This window comes from Delphinus delphis, chromosome 19 (assembly GCF_949987515.2).
Source record: "Delphinus delphis chromosome 19, mDelDel1.2, whole genome shotgun sequence".
Taxonomy (NCBI): Eukaryota; Metazoa; Chordata; class Mammalia; order Artiodactyla; family Delphinidae; genus Delphinus; species Delphinus delphis.
This window is the reverse complement of record NC_082701.1, coordinates 29349942-29369434: the sequence shown is the minus strand read 5'-3', so window position 1 is coordinate 29369434 and position 19493 is coordinate 29349942. Positions and strand designations below refer to the sequence as shown.

The window sequence follows — 19493 nt, the reverse complement described above, 5'->3', positions numbered from 1 at the left end:
CCATTTTATTGGCATATAGTTGCTTGTAGTAATCTCTCATGATCCTCTGTATTTCTGCCGTGTCAGTTGTTACTTCTTCTTTTTCATTTCTAATTCTATTGATTTGAGTCTTCTCCCTTTTTTTCTTGATGAGTCTGGCTAATGGTTTATCAATTTTGTTTATCTTCTCAAAGAACCAGCTTTTACTTTTATTGATCTTTGCTATCATTGCCTTCATTTCTTTTTGATTTATTTCTGATCTGATCTTTATGATTTCTTTCCTTCTGTTAACTTTGGGGTTTTTTTGTTCTTTCTGTAATTGCTTTAGGTGTAAGGTTACGTTGTTTATTTGAGATGTTTCTTGTTTCTTAAGGTAGGATTGTATTGCTATAAACTTCCCTCTTAGAACTGCTTTTGCTGCATCCATAGGTTTTGGATCGTCGTGTTTTCATTGTCATTTGTTTCTAGGTATTTTTTGATTTCCTCTTTGATTTCTTCAGTGATCTCTTGGTTATTAAGTAGTGTGTTGTTTAGCCTCCATGTGTTTGTATTTCTTACAGATTTTTTCCTGTAATTGATATCTAGTCTCATAACGTTGTGGTCTGAAAAGATACTTGATATAATTTCAGTTTTCTTAACTTTACCAAGGCTTGATTTGTGACCTAAGATATGATCTATCCTGGAGAATGTTCCATGAGCACTTGAGAAGAATATGTATTCTGTTGTTTTTGGATGGAATGTCCTATAAATATCCATTAAGTCCATCTTGTTTAATGTATCATTTAAAGCTTGTGTTTTCTTATTTATTTTCATTTTGGATGATGTGTCCATTGGTGCAAATGGGGTGTTAAAGTCCTCTACTATGATTGTGTTACTGTTGATTTCCCTTTTTATGGCTGTTACTATTTGCCTTATGTATTGAGGTGCTCCTATGTTGGGTGCATAGATATTTACAATTGTTATATCTTCTTCTTGGATTGATCCCTTGATCATTATGTAGTGTCCTTCTTTGTTTCTTGTAATAGTCTTTGTTTTAAAGTCTATTTTGTCTTATATGAGAATTGCTACTCCAGCTTTCTTTTGATATCCGTTTGCATGGAATATTTTTTTCCATCCCCTCACTTCAGTCTTTATGTGTCCGTAGGTCTGAAGTGGGTTTCTTATAGACAACATATATACGGGTCTTGTTTTTGTATCCATTCAGCCAATCTATGTCTTTTGGTTGGAGCATTTAATCCATTTACATTGAAGGTAATTATCGATATATATGTTCCTATTACCATTTTCTTAATTGTTTGGGGTTTATTATTGTAGGTCTTTTCCTTCTCTTGTGTTTCCTGCCCAGAGAAGTTCTTTAGCATTTGTTGTAAAGCTGGTTTGGTGGTGCTGAATTCTCTTAGCTTTTGCTTGTCTGTAAAGGTTTTAATTTCTCTGTCAAATCTGAATGAGATCTTTGCTGGGTAGAGTAATCTTGGTTGTAGGTTTTTCCCTTTCATTACTTTAAATATGTCCTGCCACTCCCTTCTGCTTGCAGAGTTTCTGCTGAAAGATCAGCTGTTAACCTTATGGGGCTTTCCTTATGTGTTATTTGTTGTTTTTCCCTTGCTGCTTTTAATATTTGTTCTTTGTATTTAATTTTTGATAGTTTGATTAATTTGTGTCTTGGCCTGTTTCTCCTTGGATTTATCCTGTATGGGACTCTCTGGGCTTCCTGGACTTGATTAACTATTTTCTTTCCCATATTAGGGAAGTTTTCAACTATAGTCTCTTCAAATATTTTCTCAGTCCCTTTCTTTTTCTCTTCTTCTTCTGGGACCCCTGTAATTCGAATTGGTGCGTTTAATGTTGTCCCAGAGGTCTCTGAGACTGTCCTCAATTCTTTTCATTCTTTTTTCTTTATTCTTCTCTGAAGTAGTTATTTCCACTATTTTATCTTCCAGGTCACTTATCCGCTCTTCTGCCTCTGTTATTCCGCTATTGATCCCTTGTAGAGAATTTTTAATTTCGTTTATTGTGTTGTTCATCACTGTTTGTTTGCTTTTTAGTTCTTCTAGGTCCTTGTTAAACATTTATTTTCTCCATTCTGTTTCCAAGATTTTGGATCATCTTTACTATCATTATTCTGAATTGTTTTTCAGGTAGACTGCCTATTTCCTCTTCATTTGTTAGGTCTGGTGGGTTTTTAGAACATCACCTTTTAAGCTCATTTATTTTCTTTTTTTTTTAAAGACTTATTTTATTATTTATTTATTTTATTTATTTTTGGCTGTGTCGGTTCTTAGTTGCGGCACGCGGGATCTTTTGTTGAGGCATGCAGGGTCTTCGTTGCGGTACGCGGGCTTCTCTCTAGTTGTAGCATTGGGTTTTCTCTTCTCTAGTTGTGGCACGCAGGCTCCAGGGCATGTGGGATCTGCAGTTGTGGCTTGTTGGTTCCAGAGCACATGGGCTGTGTAGTTGAGGCTCACAAGCTCATTGGTTGTGGCGCACAGGCTTAGTTTCCCCTCAACATGTGGGATCTTAGTTCCCTGAGCAGGGATCGAACCCATGTCTCCTGCATTATAATGTACATTTTACCACTGGACTACCAGGGAAGTCCCTAAACTCAATTATTTGTTAAGTTCATGGTTTTGTTTTTTGGGAGTTTTTTTCCTATTGTGGTAAAATGTACATAACATAGTTTACCATTTAATCATGTTTAAGTGCACAATTTACTGGCATTAAGTACATTCACAGTGTTGTGTAACCATCACCAATATCTACTTCCAGAACTTTTCTGTCATCCACAAACAGAAACTCTGTACCCATTAAACAATAACTCCTCATTCCCTCCTCTCCCCAGCCCCTGGGGAGAGAGTAACCTCTCGACTTTCTGCCTCTGTGAATTTGCCTATTCTTGATATCCAGTATAAATGGAATCATACAGTATCTGTCCGTTTGTGTCTGGCTTACTTCACCTAGCATAATGTTTTCAAGTTTCATCCATGTTGTAGCATGTATCAGAACTTCATTCCTTTCTGAAGTCTGACCTTAAGGGAACTGACCTTAAGGGAAACTGGAAGCACATTTTCTCTCTTTTTTTCGTTTGTAAAACAATCTGCTAATTTTACTAGAATTGGTATAATTGTGGGGTTTTTTTTTTTTGTGGTCCGCGGGCCTCTCACTGTTGTGGCCTCTCCCGTTGCGGAGCACCGACTACGGACGCGCAGGCTCAGCGGCCATGGCTCATGGGCCCAGCCGCTCCGCGGCATGTGGGATCTTCCTGGACCGGGGCACGAACCCATGTACCCTGCATCGGCAGGTGGAATCTCAACCACTGCACCACCAGGGAAGCCCGGTATAATTGTTTTTTAAACATTGCTGTAAAAGCCTTGAATTTCTCAGTGGTTCCAAGTTACCCTCCAAACTTTGGCTTCTAACCTCTGTTTCATGTTTGCAGTTGGAACATTTAATAGAAAATGGTTTTGTTTTTAAAGATTATTAACACACTGATAATGCCAAACTACTGTAATTTCTGAGTAGTCAGCATATGTAAAATTTTCTACTCCCCAGATTTTTACCATTAAACTTACAGTTCGTAACATAGAAAAGCAAGATGCTGGTGATTTACCTGTGAATCCAGTTGACAAAACTTTTGAAAGCACAAAAATTTAGGATTTTTGTCCTCCCCAAAATCTTTTAATAAAATTGACACTCCAGTAAGATATTGTGTTTCTCTATTGGTTTTGCATATTTTGTGCATATTAAACTCTTCTCCAATTCAAGAAGCAAGGACTTCAGGGTAATAAATTGATATGCATGGACAGTGTTTAGAAGAGCTTTCTGAATTATTGCTTGACTAAATACCATTTGTCTTTCTTTTGCAATAAGGAAGCCAGTCATTTCTTCCCCTTAATTAAACTTGGGCTGACAGCTTTTAGTGTTCCACAATTTAGTTTTGTTTTTTTATGTTGATTTTGCAAGAATTATAAAATTGTTTTGTAAGAATCATGAAATTATGGGACTTCAGTATCTAATTTGAGATAACTGACCAAACAAACTTCTGTGTCTGGAATATAATGTGTCTTAAGGAGACCTGTCTGGATGACTGTATTTCCTTTTTATTTATATGCATAAAAATTAGAACACTGGCTGATGATCACCATTCTTACTCCTTGCTAATATGGGAAAACATGGACAGAATTAAAATATAACAATGAATATGGTCAACTAAGTATAATACAGTATGTAGCTCTTGATTTCATTTCAATCCATTACTACTTCCTTTTTAACTTTAGGGAAACTTGTCATGAGTTTGAATCATATGATTGCTTTCAGAACTATTGAACATTTGACTTAACGTGTTTTAAGAGAAGTTTATGTTTTGAATAAAATGTTGCAATTAACTTTTCTTCCTACTTTCTGTCATGAAAAATTTTTTTTTAAGTAGAGGGAATTATATAATTAATTCAATATATTATCACCCAACTTCCGCTAATATTAACTCCTGGCTAATACTTTCATCTAGACCCCTCCTCACACTGCTCACAATTATCTTGAAGCATATCCCAGGTAACATATCATATTTTATCTGTAAATATATCAACCTTAGGACTTAAAAAACATTGTCACGCCGAAGAGAACTTAGGAATAGTCTCTTCAAATCAGTTACCCAGTTAGTGTTCAGATTTTTCTGAATGTGTTTATTTCTTTGTTTTTCTTTTCAAATATATTCATTGATGAAACTGGATTGTTTGTCAAGTATAGTTTTCCACAGTCTGAATTTTACTGATTGTATTCCAGTTGGTGTAATTTAAATATGTTTCTCTGTTTCCTGTGAATTGATAGCTGGGTTGAGAGACTTGAAAAAAAAATTTTTTTTTACAAGAATACACTTTATAGTCTTACGTATTCTATCACGAAGTGCAATAATGTCTGGTTGTCTTTCTGTTTATGATATTAACACCATTATTATATAAGTCCATTATTTTACTAGGGTTTATAAAATGGGGGCATTCAGTTGCATCATTTTTTTCTTTAGTTATTGACTGGAATACTTTTATAAAGAGAAACTTCTCCTTATCACCAATTTGGTTATCCTGAGATATCTTCCATATAGGTAAGACAGGATAAATAATTGATTGTTTCTCTTTATTTACCAGTTTTAAAAATAATTAGTTGGTTCTCTAACATCCTCCAAAGGTGACTAAATTAACTTATCTTGTTTAGCAAAATATGATTTGTGTTTTCTTCCTATATCTTTCTTTGTATATATATATCTCCCCTCTCCCTCTTCTCTCTGTTCTTTAACTAAATATGGTCTTATTCTTTTGGCACTTAAGTATGTTCTTTTCATAACTCTTGGTTCACATGTGGATAATGCTTACACTTGGAGATGATTGATTTCACACACTGGAGTATAACACTGTGATTGTAAAATGTTTGAATTTCGTAATGTCCCTTGGGGATTTTTGTCAAGGCATTTGCAGGCAGAGCCATAGGACATAGCAAAGTTGCTTCTGAAAACTACCAAAGCTTTTTCATTCACTATGACTCAAGGCAGAGAAGCATAGCTCAAAGTTAAGAATTCTCCCAGAGACTACAGGCCTCTTGCATTATTATCTATCCTGTATTTAAGCCATATATGTCCAAACCAAGTTCCTGATTCTTTTACCTTTGTTTTCATCCTTATGTTCTAAGTTGATTTAAAAAGAAAATTCTCTTCAAAAACAAGAATCCACAAAGTGACTGAAACATGAGTCACTCAGTGTCCTGAGGAAATCAACATTTTTCCTGTGGTGAAAATTTATCCATCCTAATGTTGAGATTTCAAGGGGCTTCCTGACCACAGTGTGTTAAAAGCTTTAACTCTGAACAAAAATGTTGTATTGGGATTAAAACAACATCCTCAATATCGGAAGGTTTCCTATATATCTAACAGCTATACTAGTGAATGCTCATTAGCAAATCATTTGGATATTTGAAAAGGGGGGGAACTGACAAAAATAAGTGTATGTATATATATATATATATATATATATATATATTTACATATAAAAGCTAAAAAACTAAATCAAATGAGTGGTTATAACAAAACAGAAACAGAATTTCAGATACAGAGAACAAGCTAGTGGTTGTCATTGGGGAGAGGGAAGTGGGGAGGAGGGAACAAGATAGCCATAGGGGATTAAGAGGTACAAACTACTGTGTATAAAATAAATAAGCTACAAGGAAAATAGGCCAACAGTTTATAATAACTTTAAATAGAGTATAGTCTATAAAAATTTTGAATAACTGTTTTATACCTGAAACTAATATTATATTATAAATCAACTATACTTCAATAAAAAAAAAGAAATAACATTTCAAAAGTCTAGAAAACCATGTACTATTTCTTTTTTTTTTAATTTTTATTGGAGTATAGTTGCTTTACAATATTGTGTTAGTTTCTGCTGTTTCTTTACCAAGTTCTTGTTTAAATTATCATTTATTTGGCAAGTGAAGTTTTTAACTTGCTTTGCTGTGTGAAATTTTAAAAAGGGATGTTTTCCCAGGCTGAAACAATAAATGTCACTGCAGTTTAAAAAAAAAAAAAAAACTAGTGTTTTTTTTTTCTTATTCTCTGACAGGTTTATTAGCTTTCAAATTAATGTAGGTTTTTAATCCCAACACAACAATATTGTGTTGTTTCAGCAAAGTGAATCAGCTGTACATATACATATATCTCCTCTTTTTTGAATTTCCTTCGCATTTCGGTCAACACAGAGCACTGAGTAGAGTTCCCTGTGCAATACAGTAGATTCTCATTAGTTATCTATTTTATACATATTATCAATAGTGTATATATGTCAATCCCAATCTCCCAATTCATCCCACCCACCCCTGCTATTTCTAAACTTAATAAAATGAAAAGAAATGTAAAAAGTAAGAACAGAGGATATAAGTAGAGATGCTAGAGAACTAACATTAATTTAGTGTCTGCAGCGTACCAGGGATTGTCTAAGAGTTTTATGTATGTTATCTGGCTTGGCATTGTGTAGGTCGATATTAGGGTATGATTTAAACTCATGTCCTCCTGATTGTGTAATATATCTTTTCCTCCCTAATACATGCATCTTAACATGCTTTTGGTGATATTGAAAAATAAAGATTTGATCCGCTTAGTATCACTGTGTTGAGAAAATCTCATGTAAGTATTTTGGTTTTTTTACGTAGGGTATTGGTACAGCGATCGGAGAGCTGCCTCCATATTTTATGGCCAGGGCAGCTCGCCTCTCAGGTGCTGAACCAGATGATGAAGACTATCAGGAATTTGAAGAGATGCTGGAACATGCAGAGACTGCACAAGTAAGATCAGTGGGGAAAAAAATAGAATACTTTAATTATCCCTTAAAGAGGTTATGATTAAGGTAAAAATTTTAATAGTTACTCTGAAGAAGAAAACTGCCAATGTAAACACATAGTTTAGTATAAAATATTTAGAAAAGCTGAAATATGAAAATGATTATACTCATGATCTTAGAATAGAGAAATACAGAAAGAGTCAACAAGACAACTCAGACTAAACCAGGGTAAATTCATGTGGCCAGGGAGGTTAAGGAGCTGAAACATTATTTGTCCATTATGTGTTTATAAGTATTACCAAGCAGACCAGTGAATAAGTAAGGGGAATAAATAGGTGGACCAGACTGTGAATCCAAAATAATAGAACTTCCTAATTAATTTTTTGAAAATAACACCAAAATAGTTTACCATGTTTAGAGGAAACTTAACTCCCGATTAAGAAGGGGCAATTAAGATAAACTTATCCTTTGTTGCAGGGGGTGGGGGGGGTGGGGTGGGGGGAGGCTGAGGCCTTTTTCACCTGAGCACAAACTATATATCAACATGTATCTTAGTGTTACAAAATAGGTGTTGTTTCTTTGTAGGAAAATTCCTACGAACATTATTAACTGATTGAGTCTCCATCTTAGGGAGGATAGTAGAAATCAATATAGACATAAATAAAAAGGATATAAATGAGATTCTTGAAAGTTTTCATATAAAATACATCTCACTCCCCAGATTTGATCTAAATTGTCTTATTATTGTGCATCTGTAAGTGCATGTGCCCACGTAAGTACGCATAGATTTTTTTGTTCAATGAGTTCATAGTTTTCTTCTCAGTGGAATCTGAAACCCCAAACCCACTACCCTAGAGAGGGAAAAAAATATTTTTTTTAAATGGCAGATGTCCTTTTTTTAAAAAAGCATTATTAAATGGAAATCAACTATGGATAGTTATAGTTTTTAATTGAAAACAAACTTTCAAATATGAATGTAGAATAGCCAAACATAAAACAAAGCAGTCAGAGAGCTATGGCCATCTCTCTGCATGGAAAGAGGCAAATTGTCCTTGTATCTGCTTTGTTTTAACCAAATATTGTGCCTTTCTTCCTCACATCATAATGTTTATATTAATGCTAATAATTATTACTAATAATTACTAATAATACTTTTTAATTATTTTTAATGCTTTTTAAACTCCACTATCTGATTTGACCCTAGTGTTAACTCTGAGGTAGTATGGAAAGGTACCATTTTTCTAATTTTATAGAAAACTGCAAAACTAGAAATTGTTACCTCCCAAGTTTTATATGCTTAGAAGTAGAGCTGGAACCAGAACTCAGAATGGCAGCATCACTGGTAAATTCCATTTACTGAAACAATGTCCATCTATAGACATAGGTGGTTGAGTATCCCGATTTGTGATAACTGATACCTCTGTCATTTGTGGCACTAATTAATGCATGTCATTTAACATATCAAAACCTTTTATCATCTATATAAAATCAGCAAGTTGAAGTAGAATCAGTCTGAGATGGTGTGCAGCTTTAAATTTTCATGCTGTGGTTGGATACCAAACAGGTATAACTACTGTTCTCTATTAAGCCAACTAATGTATTGTGATTATTTTCCTTAAAGTTTTTTTGTTTTGGAATTAATATTTTTTTATTTGCACAGTTTCCTCAATCTCTTCTTTCTACCAGCTCTGTGAAACACTTCTCAAGATCACTTTCCACTTGGTAACGCACTTAAATGAATATCATTTCTGTTTTTCTTCTTGGAGTCATCACTCTGGATTCCCCCATCCTCCCGCTCTAGTCTGTTTGTGGTGTTTTCTTGGCCCTCTGCGCCATTGCTTCTCTCTTTATTTGGATCCCTTATCTTGCTCTTTCTTGATTTACTCCCTAATTTTAGTTGAACATATTCTGCGGTACCTTTCTGAGAAAGGATAAGTAGAAGGAAAATTCTTAAAATGCTGTATTCTTCATTCACACTTAATCAGTTAGATGAATATAGGATTCTAAGTTGAAATCATTTTTTAATTTAAAATTTGGAAGGCATTTCTCAATCATCTTCAGGCTTCTGGTGTTGATAGTGATATACCTAATGCCATGCTGAGCCCTCTTTATAGGTAATCTTTTTGGTTTTGGTTTTTTCTGTAGAAGCGTGTAGATTCATTATCTGAGGTATGGGTCTTTTTTAATATTTATTCTGCTAGGCACTCAGGAAACTTGTGAACCTAGAGTCCACTAGTTTTGGGAAACATTCTTTTTTTTTTTTTAATAAATTTATTTATTTTTGGCTGCCTTGGGTCTTCGTTGCTGCACACGGGCTTTCTCTAGTTGCGGTGAACAGGGACTACTCTTCGTTGCGGTGCACGGGTTTCTCATTGTGGTGGCTTCTCTTGTTGCAGAGCGTGGGCTCTAGGTGCGCGGGCTTCAGTAGTTGCAGCACACAGGCTCAGTAGCTGTGGCTCGCAGGCTCTAGAGCACAGGTTCAGTAGTTGTGGTGCACGGGCTTAGTTGCTCTGTGACATGTGGGATCTTCCCGGACCAGGGATCGAACCTGTGTCCCGTGCATTGGCAGGCGGATTCTCAACCACTGCTCCACCAGGGAAGCCCCATTCTTGTATTTTTTTCTGTGTCAGTTTACCCTCTTTGGTCTCTACTCTTGCTTTCTGGAATTACCATTATTTTGATATTGGGGCTCCAACACCCATCATTTTAATTTTTTTAATAATTTTCCTCCTAATATTTATCTCATTTTACTTTGTATGCAATTTCCTCAACTTTACCTTCTATAATCTAATATTAAAATGTTTTTCCACTGTCATATATTTATTTTCAAAAAGCAATTTGTATTATACTTCCCCAAAAATGGCTTATCCTATCTTTTTGAAGGTACTTCATTTCTTCAAGTTTTCAATACTCCAGGCATTTCTTTTTTTTTTCCCCTTTGTCTGTTCTGTTTCCTGTTGGAAACTTTCCTCAAAGTCTGGTGATCCTTGCAGCGAGCAGGGGCTACTCTTCGTTGCAGTGCGTGGGCTTCTCATTGTGGTGGCTTCTCTTGCTGTGGAGCATGGGCTCTAGGCGCACAGGCTTCAGTAGTTGCAGCATGCGGCCTCAGTAGCTGTGACACGTGGGCCCTAGAGCATGTGGGCTTCAGTAGTTGTGGCATGTGGGCTCAGTAGTTGTGGCACACAGGCTTAGTTGCTCCATGGCATATGGGATCTTCCCGGACCAGGGATTGAACTTGTGTCCCCTGCATTGGCAGGCGGATTCTTAACCACTGTGCCACCAAGGAGGTCCCCACAATACTTCTGATGGTCATGAGGTTTGACTGTTTTCATCCTATAAAGCCAATAATTACCATCACTGTTTTAGGATAAACTTTATATTTCTTATTCCCTAATTTCATATTTGCTTATATTAAAATATCAAGTAAGCAAAACGTACACTTCTGTTTCATGTTCTTTAGTCAGAAATTATATACTCTTTATGAATATTTTATTTAAAATTTTTACCCCAAATTACAATTGTATGTACTGTCAATTATTTATATAAACTAAAAAACAATATAATAAAAGAGTAACTTATTCCTGACAATTTTGTCATCTTCCCTATTAATTTTCTAAGGTCAATAAAAATCTGTGTGTAAGGCACTTATATGAAGTGCCTTGGTACAAACACAATGAAGTAGAAGATATTTTGCCTGATTTGAATAGGAAAAACGTTCAGGAACACACAGCTGGTGAATCTCAGAGCCAACACCCAACCCAGTTTTCTGACTTTGAGATTAGTGCTTTGCTTACTGTAAGCCAGCATAGCAACATTTTCATCCAGGTTAATGCAACAAAAAATGAAGAACTGATTTAAAAAATTTTTTTTCTTTCTGTTACATTTGAACTGATTTTTCTTTTCTTTCTTTATTGCCTTTCATGCTTTTTTTCACCAGTATCCATCAGTTTTGTGGCTTATTATAGATTTCAATATACATAGGTTTATTTATCCCTACATACTTTTTCCCAGGTGTAGACAAGGGGTTATGAGGTTTTTAACTTTTGTTTATTTATTTTGCAGGTTGGGGAGGGGGCTGTTGCCAGTTTTCCACATTTTAAGTTAGCTGAGAGAGTACTAATGTTTTAATTCATTAGTCAAAGAGTTTTGCAAAATAAGTTTGTCAAATATAAGGTTTTTGTTTTTGTCTGTTCTTGCTTAACACTGTGTAGAATATTACTATATCCAAGTAAGATACCTCACCTACTTTTTTTTCGGTTTTTTTGTTTGTTTGTTTTTAATTTGGCTGAGTTGGGTCTTAGTTGCAGCACACAGGATCTTTCACTGCAGTGAGTGGGCTTCTCTCTAGTTGTGGCGTGTGGGCTCCATAGTTGTGGCAGACGGGCTCAGTTGCCCCATGGCATGTGGGATCTTAATTCCCCAACCAGGGATCAAACCTGCGTCCCCTGCACTGGAAGGCGGATTCTTAACCACTGGACCACCAGGGAAGTCCCTCCTCAGCTGTCCTGATACACTTTTGTGATGCATCCTTGTGTTTGTTTTTCATTTTCACTATGCAAATAAATTTACAAAAGTTTTGTCATTTTATGTCTAGATCAATGATATTGCAAACTTTTTTTTTTTTTTTTTTTTGCGGTACGCAGGCCTCTCACTGTTGTGGCCTCTCCCGTTGCGGAGCACAGGCTCCGGACGCGCAGGCTCAGCGGCCATGACTCACGGGCCCAGCCGCTCCACGGCATGCGGGATCCTCCCGGACCGGGGCCCGAACCCGTGTCCCCTGCATCGGCAGGCGGACTCTCAACCACTGCGCCACCCGGGGGGCCCACATTTTTTGTTTTTAGTAACAAATTTGTCTTAGGCTCTTTGCTTCTGTTACTTTTTCCAGGTTTCCATATTTTCAAATTATGTTAGTGCTTATAAATTGAAACATTCCAGAAGTATTAAAGTAAAAAGTGAAAGCGCACACGCACCTACTCCCCAAAGTAGGATAATAACCACCATATTCTAGACTGTTTTCTGTGTATGGAACACTTTTTTTTAATAAAAGCTAAAATCATACCATATATATTAGTCTTAGATTCCTTTTTCACATATATATCATAGACATTTGATACTGATTTTTTGAATTGTGTTCTTATTACAAAGTGATTACGTACAGCTCATTGTAGAAAATTGGTATTTGTATACTTAAAAAAAATCCCTTCATTCTTTTTCTCTGTAAATATTTTTGAGTGAATCATATTCTATTTATTGTTTTATGACTTGTTTTGAATATAAAAGCATACTGTGAACATTTTTCAGTCATCAAATATTTTCCACATCTTTGGTTTTTTTAGTAATTTTGTGACTACAAAGTATGTTTATTGTATAAAATGTTGAAACCACAGAAAAAAACCCTTTCGTCTAATTGGTTCGTTTACCCATTTTTTTATATTTAGTGTATTTTTCATTTTCTTATTGATTGACATTTTTAAGGGGATTCCTTTTGTCATGTGCTGCCAGTAATTTTTCCATATTGTTCACTGTGTGTTTTACTATGTTTTGCTTTTTGGATAAAGAAGTTCACATTTTTGTCTTTATTCCAATATCTTAGATGTTTCCTTTTGGAGCCGTGCCTAAAATTATCTTCCTGAACCCTTATGATTATGTAGTAGATATTCTGCTGCATTTCCTTTTAGTATTTTTATGGTTTTATTCTTTTACCTTTAAATCTTTTATCTGTTAAAATATTTTTACCAATCATATAATGTAGGAATCTAAGTTTCTCTTTTTCAGGTCATTACCTATTTGTGTATTGTTCTAACACTATTTTTCCAGTGATTTTAACATGTTAGTTTTCTCTTAGGTTTTTTTTTTTGTTTTTTGCGGGACGCGGGCCTCTCACTGTTGTGGCCTCTCCCGTTGCGGAGCACAGGCTCCGGACGCGCAGGCTCAGCGGCCATGGCTCATGGGCCCAGCCGCTCCACGGCATGTGGGATCCTCCCGGACCGGGGCACAAACCCACGTCCCCTGCATCGGCAGGCGGACTCTCAACCACTGTGCCACCAGGGAAGCCCCTTTCTTAGGTTTTATTGTTATAAGTTGGATATTATATTTTTGTAAATAGTTATTAATGGTATATAAAAAGATACTAGGTTTTTATTTGGTAATCTATAAGTTTCCTGACATCTTTTTAGTTATAGCTTATTGATTGTGGTTGTGATTTTAAAGTTTTTATAGTAATCAGTTTCATAAAGATCCAAAAGTTTATGTGACGTTGGTGCTGGAATTTCCTCATAGATGCATGTATTTTGTAAAACCCCCAGTTTGACAAGAGCAATAAAAAAGTTGGATCAGCTGTAGCTAAAATAGCAAATTAAGTAAAATGAAATGGGGTGGGAAATGTGTTTTTTATTCTTGAAGGTAAAGGCCTTTGGTAGAATAAGTTTATCAGCAGGAAGAGTGAAAAAAACCTTGGCTCTCGTTGCTTTACCGTGTGCTCTCCAACTAGGTTAAAGGGTGTATATGCTTTTACTAGGAAACTGTTTCTAGGTAACAATTTTAAGGCTAAGTATTTACTTAAATTCCAGTTTTGACTGATGGTTGGATTTTGTTCTGTAGGTATTTGGGAGAGAAAATAAGATTATTAATGCATTTATTTGAATTATGATTCTTTATGGTACCTACTTTATCTTTGTGACTACAGTATTGAGATTGGGCAGTATTTTTCCACTAAGCTGACTTCCTTTTGCTCTTGGCTTTCTATCATGTTTTTACTAGATGTCTGTGGGAGGTAGACATGAATGAATGTAGCTTCCTATGACCTTGAACAATTCTAGCATCATTTATAAGAGTTACATCTAGAGAGCTGTTATGTGCTTTGTGGACTGTTTCATGCAAGGTTTAATTATTCCCCTTATGATCTTTTTCTTCTTTGTTCCTGATTTCTGTTAATGATATCACTGTCCTCATAATCACTTGGAGTCAAAATTTGAATCATCTGACTCCCTCCTCATTTCGCATATCCAGTCATTCTTCAGGCCTGTTGATTCTACCTCCACGGTATCTTCAAATTCATCCTCTCTTTTCCCTTCCCACTGCTGGTTCATGCCTTTATCACTTCTCCACTGAACATTTATAGTGACTTCCTGATAGGTCTCCTCTTTACTAGCCTTTTTTCCCCCAATCTGTTTCCACAGAAAGCAACAAAAAACAATTTTCTGAAAAATACCTCTGGTCATGGAACTTTGCTGCTCAAAAATCTTCCCAGTCCCTGGAAATTGTCTCTTGCTGTATCTTTCTTGTGTCACTTATCACTTTCTACCTTCTTTTAGAACTGTCTGTGGGCTTTTCTCATCTTACCCAGGAGTTTGTAAGCTCCTTGAGAGGAGGCCACAAAAATATTTGTATGGTCTTGCACATACTACTCATGCAGTAGATACTTTGAATGAACTAAGAAATATCAGTTAAGAGAGAAAATGTACCATTACATGAAACATGTTCACTTAATATTCAGTCTTTTTTATTAACATCACAAATAAGATTTTTTATTTGTCACCCTTACAAGTCTGAATTTTAAACAGTTTTTTGGACTGGTGGCTCATATCCATCAGCTTGTTCAAGTTTAGCACCTGTCTCATCCCCAGTAGCTTTTCCAGAACTACTGCCTTCATCATGAAACATGAGTTTTCCCATTTCAAACTTGGGGTTTACTTTTCTAACAGAGACATCATAGAGCAGATAAATAGGTTGGCAAGCCTTTTCCATGTCTTTTCCAATGCTGTCTAGAATCAGTTTTTTGACAATTTCTTTCAAGTCATCTTCTTCTGCTTTTGGCAGACCTGTTGGTGCTAACAATGAGGTTTTCTGAATCTGATTGTTGCATTTTTTAGTAAAAACAGCACTGGATAGACGAAGTTAATAATCATCAGTAGGCTTGACATCAACATGAGCTTCAGTCATGGGCTGCCATTTTTTGACCGTGGAACACATTTTGTCATAAGCAAGATCCATGCCACGGAGATTAGACAGTTTTTGCCCTGAACATCCTCAGTAATTAGCTTGAATTTTCTAAATGCAACTTCATCATTCTGCAGATCAGCAAAGCTCACTTCAAAACATGACCCTTGGGCTTCCCTGGTGGCGCAGTGGTTGAGAGTCCGCCTGCCGATGCAGGGGACGCGGGTTCGTGCCCCAGTCCGGGAAGATCCCACATGCCGCGGAGCGGCTGGGCCCGTGAGCCCTGGCCGCTGAGCCTGCGCGTCCGGAGCCTGTGCTCCGCAACGGGAGAGGCCACAACAGTGAGAGGCCCGCGTACCGTAAAAAAAAAAAAAAAAAAAAAAACATGACCCTTGAGGCCATCCAATGTGATTTTGGTTCCTTGAGTTTTTGTGACCAGTTTTTCCTGTGTTTTTATATTGAACATACCTGGTGCTTTCACATCATACCGATCTTTCTTAGAAAATGGATCAACCACTTTCCTCTAGGCTCCCTTTTTGCTGCCTTTTGTAAGGTGCTTATTCTTGCAGACTGCCGTGTTGCTGCTCAGCCAAAAGGGAATATTCAGTCTTACTCCACTGCAAAAGAAAATATAAAATACGGTGAACACAGAAATCATCTTACATAAAAAAGGTTGAACTGTTTTGCATCTTTGAGTTTAATAATCATCTGATTGTAAAGCACTACAGAATTTACAGAATCTTTCATTCAAAAATAAATCATCTGAGAGCAAGGGTTGAAGATAATATAGTAGACATCATTAAGTTAAATGACTTATAATTTTGAATTCACATTAAGTAAAATAGTGCTTGTAAAGTTCTATACTTTAGAAAAAAATAAAGGTTATTGTGGTGACTTGTTTATTCTATAAGCTATATAACCAAAGAAAAAGGTAAATTAAAGACATGAGGAATAAAAGAGTTTGAAAAAATAAAGTAACTTATTTGCTTGATGTACCCTAAAAGATTAGGGCAGCCACTCTTATTGAAGTAATGGGGAACGGGAGCATGGGTGGTTGTATTTTTGTGTTTAAAACTTACACAATAGCGTAGGAATGTTGTACATATTTACTTAGAAGAATATGGTTTGAATAAGTTTGCTTTCCTAAACGACATCTGTCCAAGTGACCTAGCTGGTTGGATTCTTTTTCATAAAATATTAGGTTGCTGACTGTGAAAGTTATTATCACTATAGAAAATTGAGAATTAAGTTAGAAATAAGAAATTTAAATTTCTTAGAACTTATCTTTTAAAATAATACAGTCTTTTCCTCCATATTTATAGTGGTTAGCTTTTCTTTCTATTGGGTATAATTCGTGAGTCTGTACACCACCTTAGATTAACTAGTTCCTCAAAGGCTGTTTTATAATTTCTGGATTTAATTTTATTTTAAGGGAACGTTTCTTAGCTTCTATTTAGGACAGCAGTATTTAAATTAATTAATACTTTCCACTTACACTTAGTCTGATTTATTGAAACTAAGTCCCCAAGTTAAGTTTAAATACTAATATCTTTTACTAGCTTGTATTAAATATATTTAAGGCTGAAAATACCTTTTTGGGGCGGTTTAATAGGATCCATTTCCTATTCAGAAATTTTAAGTTATTTACATTATTTTATTAGTGAAAACATGTAAGTGATGAACCAAAAAGAGTTCATCAGTTGTAATATAGTTTTTTTTTAGAATACTGAGTAATATCTTTTTTTTAATTGAAATATAGTTGATTTACAGTGTTTCAGGTGTACAGCAAAGTGATTCAGTTATATGTGTATATATATATTCTTTTTCAGATTCTGTTCCATTGTAGGTCATTACAAGATATTGAATATAGTGTAGTTCTCATTCTTATGGCTAGTGCATTTTCTTTGTATGCAGAATAGATTACCCAGTGAACATCCCCCGAAGTACAAGGTGATAAAGGGGTTTTGGGGGGGGTTGGCATTCTTTTGATAATGATAGAATATATGTTTGATCATTTGAGTTTAGAGACAATGGGAAAGCATTTAATAATGATTATTTATACATTTGCTGAAGTGCTTTAACCTTCCTTTGATGCTATTTTTTGTTAAGCACATTTTCCTATGAACTGTTTGTAGTTGCACACACCATGTCAGTGCCTGCTGGTTGTTCCTCCTGTGAAGTATCCGTTCTTTTATATACAGAGATTTATGAAAGAGTTCATGGTGTGGATGATCAGAAACCCAACAGGACTCATTTTCATATAATTTAGTGCCAGTTGAACACTCTGGGTGCTGGTTGTTGCTGGGACCTGTTTTTGACTCTGTTGAACCTTTACTGGCTGTGGTTTGTCTGGCCATCACATGACTTCTCTGAAAATTCCCCCTCCCCTTCATTTCCAGTAAACTGTTTGAGTAGGAGTGAGTCAGAGTGAAACCAGCTTCCCTGTAACCACAGGGCTTGTTAAAGAATTTGTCAACGTGGACTCTAGAGGGTTTGCATTAAGCTTTGCAGTAACTGCTATGGTTTGTGTTGCGTCAGGAGTTCCACAGAAAAGCTTCCTGTTCTCAAGATCTCTTGCTTGTTTGCAAAGGGTTAAACTGATCAACTTTACCATAATGAACATTAGAGACACATGTTAAACACATTTATTTATCACTTAAAGGCTGTGTCAAAGCTACCAAGGCTTATTGTAGTTTCTCTTTTCAGAATCACCCAACCACACCCAACAACGTTAAGTTTTTGAAAAGGCAGGCCTGCTAGATCTTCTTTCAGAGCTGGCTCATAATTTTACCACAAAGTGCCATCGAGATTAAGCAATTTTAAGTGTCTCTTTTGAAGGATTCTGTTGCAAGATATTGCAACTACTAGCACAGTTAGCTTTTTGTACACAAAGGTCACTTACTTGCATTTGGTTCAACAAGAAAAGGTAGCACTTAAAATAGTTCTGTAGTTGTAGTTTCTAAGCACACTTAGCATGAATTATGACGGAATTCTTAATACCTCATTTTATTTGCTTTCTCAGGAAGATTTCACTTTATTTTGAATTCTTCTCTTGCCCCTCCACTCCCAGACTTTTAATCTTTCTTCATTTTCTGACTCTTCTCATTTTCTTTAACCCATTCTTATAGTAGTATTAACAGGAAAGAGAGTCGCAATTTGATTCAAACTGCCAAATAAATGGCCACTGGGAAACTTGTCTGCTCGTCGTGCACTCCTGAACCCGTTTATTTTTACACGTTCGTTTCTGTATTTAACCATGTCATCTTGGCCAGACTTTTATTTTAAAAATAAATTTAAAGATTACATTTAAACTTAACCTCCTAAAAATCATTTTTATTCTGCTTACCTTTTTTGTAACAAAATAAATTTAGGGAAAAGAACATGGTAGAAAATTTTGAGCTAATTATTCCTCACAGGAAAGAATACTGCAGAATAATGGAAGTTTAAAATTGTTTATATTCTAACAATGTTCACGAGCTCTCAGTGATCAAATTAAAATAGAAGAGAAACATTAGTTTTGATGAAGAAGCATTCTAATTTAAATTAGATGATTTAAAAATGAAAATAAGAGGTTAATACAGTCATTTACAAAGCGCAATAAGTAATAAATGTTTAAGATTTTTCTTGTTAGTTTGCTTTAGACATTGGAGAAAAATATAGTTTTGTTTTATGTCTGCTTCATTCTTCTCGTTTGCACACCTGTTTACAGCTATGGGGTGGAGGGGATAAGCATTAGACAGGCATTAGGTTACCTTTGTTAAACTAATTTAAAGATTTTACTCAGGTTTGTGTTTCAAACACCTTTTGTAAAATGCCTTTAGAAAGGCGCCTTTCATTGAATCTTAGACCAACAGACTGTATGTATGCTATGCTTTTGCTCGAGTTTGCAAATCAGTAACACACTAAATACACATCCACCCTCTGTTGTAACTGCTGAATGCTCCTAGGGATCCTGGCCTGAGATCAGAGTTAGTGCAAGACATTGACAGCAGAGTAACTATTATGCTCATTTCCTATTACAAAAGGTGTTTTTGTTTCTAATTCGTCAAGGTTCTTGGTTTGTCGTAACAGATAGGCAGTTCTTTCTTGCTGAGTATTTAAGAAAATTTCTCTTGGTAGAGTGTTCTTCCCATTTTCCTGTCTTGGGCCTCACCATGTAACAAACATGACTATCGTGCTTTTAAACTAAAGGGCTATGTAGAAACACCAGGAAGTAGGCATGGTAATTAATACAGTGCTCCCCTCAAAAGTAGGCAT

General features: G+C 35.7%; 1 protein-coding gene and 1 pseudogene across 2 annotated transcripts in view; one reads left to right on the top strand and one right to left on the bottom strand.

Moving 5' to 3' along the window:
• Positions 1-19493, top strand: part of VMP1 (vacuole membrane protein 1) — a 126975-nt gene that overhangs the window by 63930 nt on the left and 43552 nt on the right. For both annotated transcript variants that reach the window (XM_059997114.1, XM_059997115.1), the window contains exon 7: positions 7171-7302. In XM_059997114.1, coding sequence (XP_059853097.1) covers positions 7171-7302 — 132 coding nt within the window. The remainder of the gene's footprint in view (positions 1-7170; positions 7303-19493) is intronic.
• Positions 13468-15457, bottom strand: LOC132415114 (40S ribosomal protein S3a-like; annotated as a pseudogene).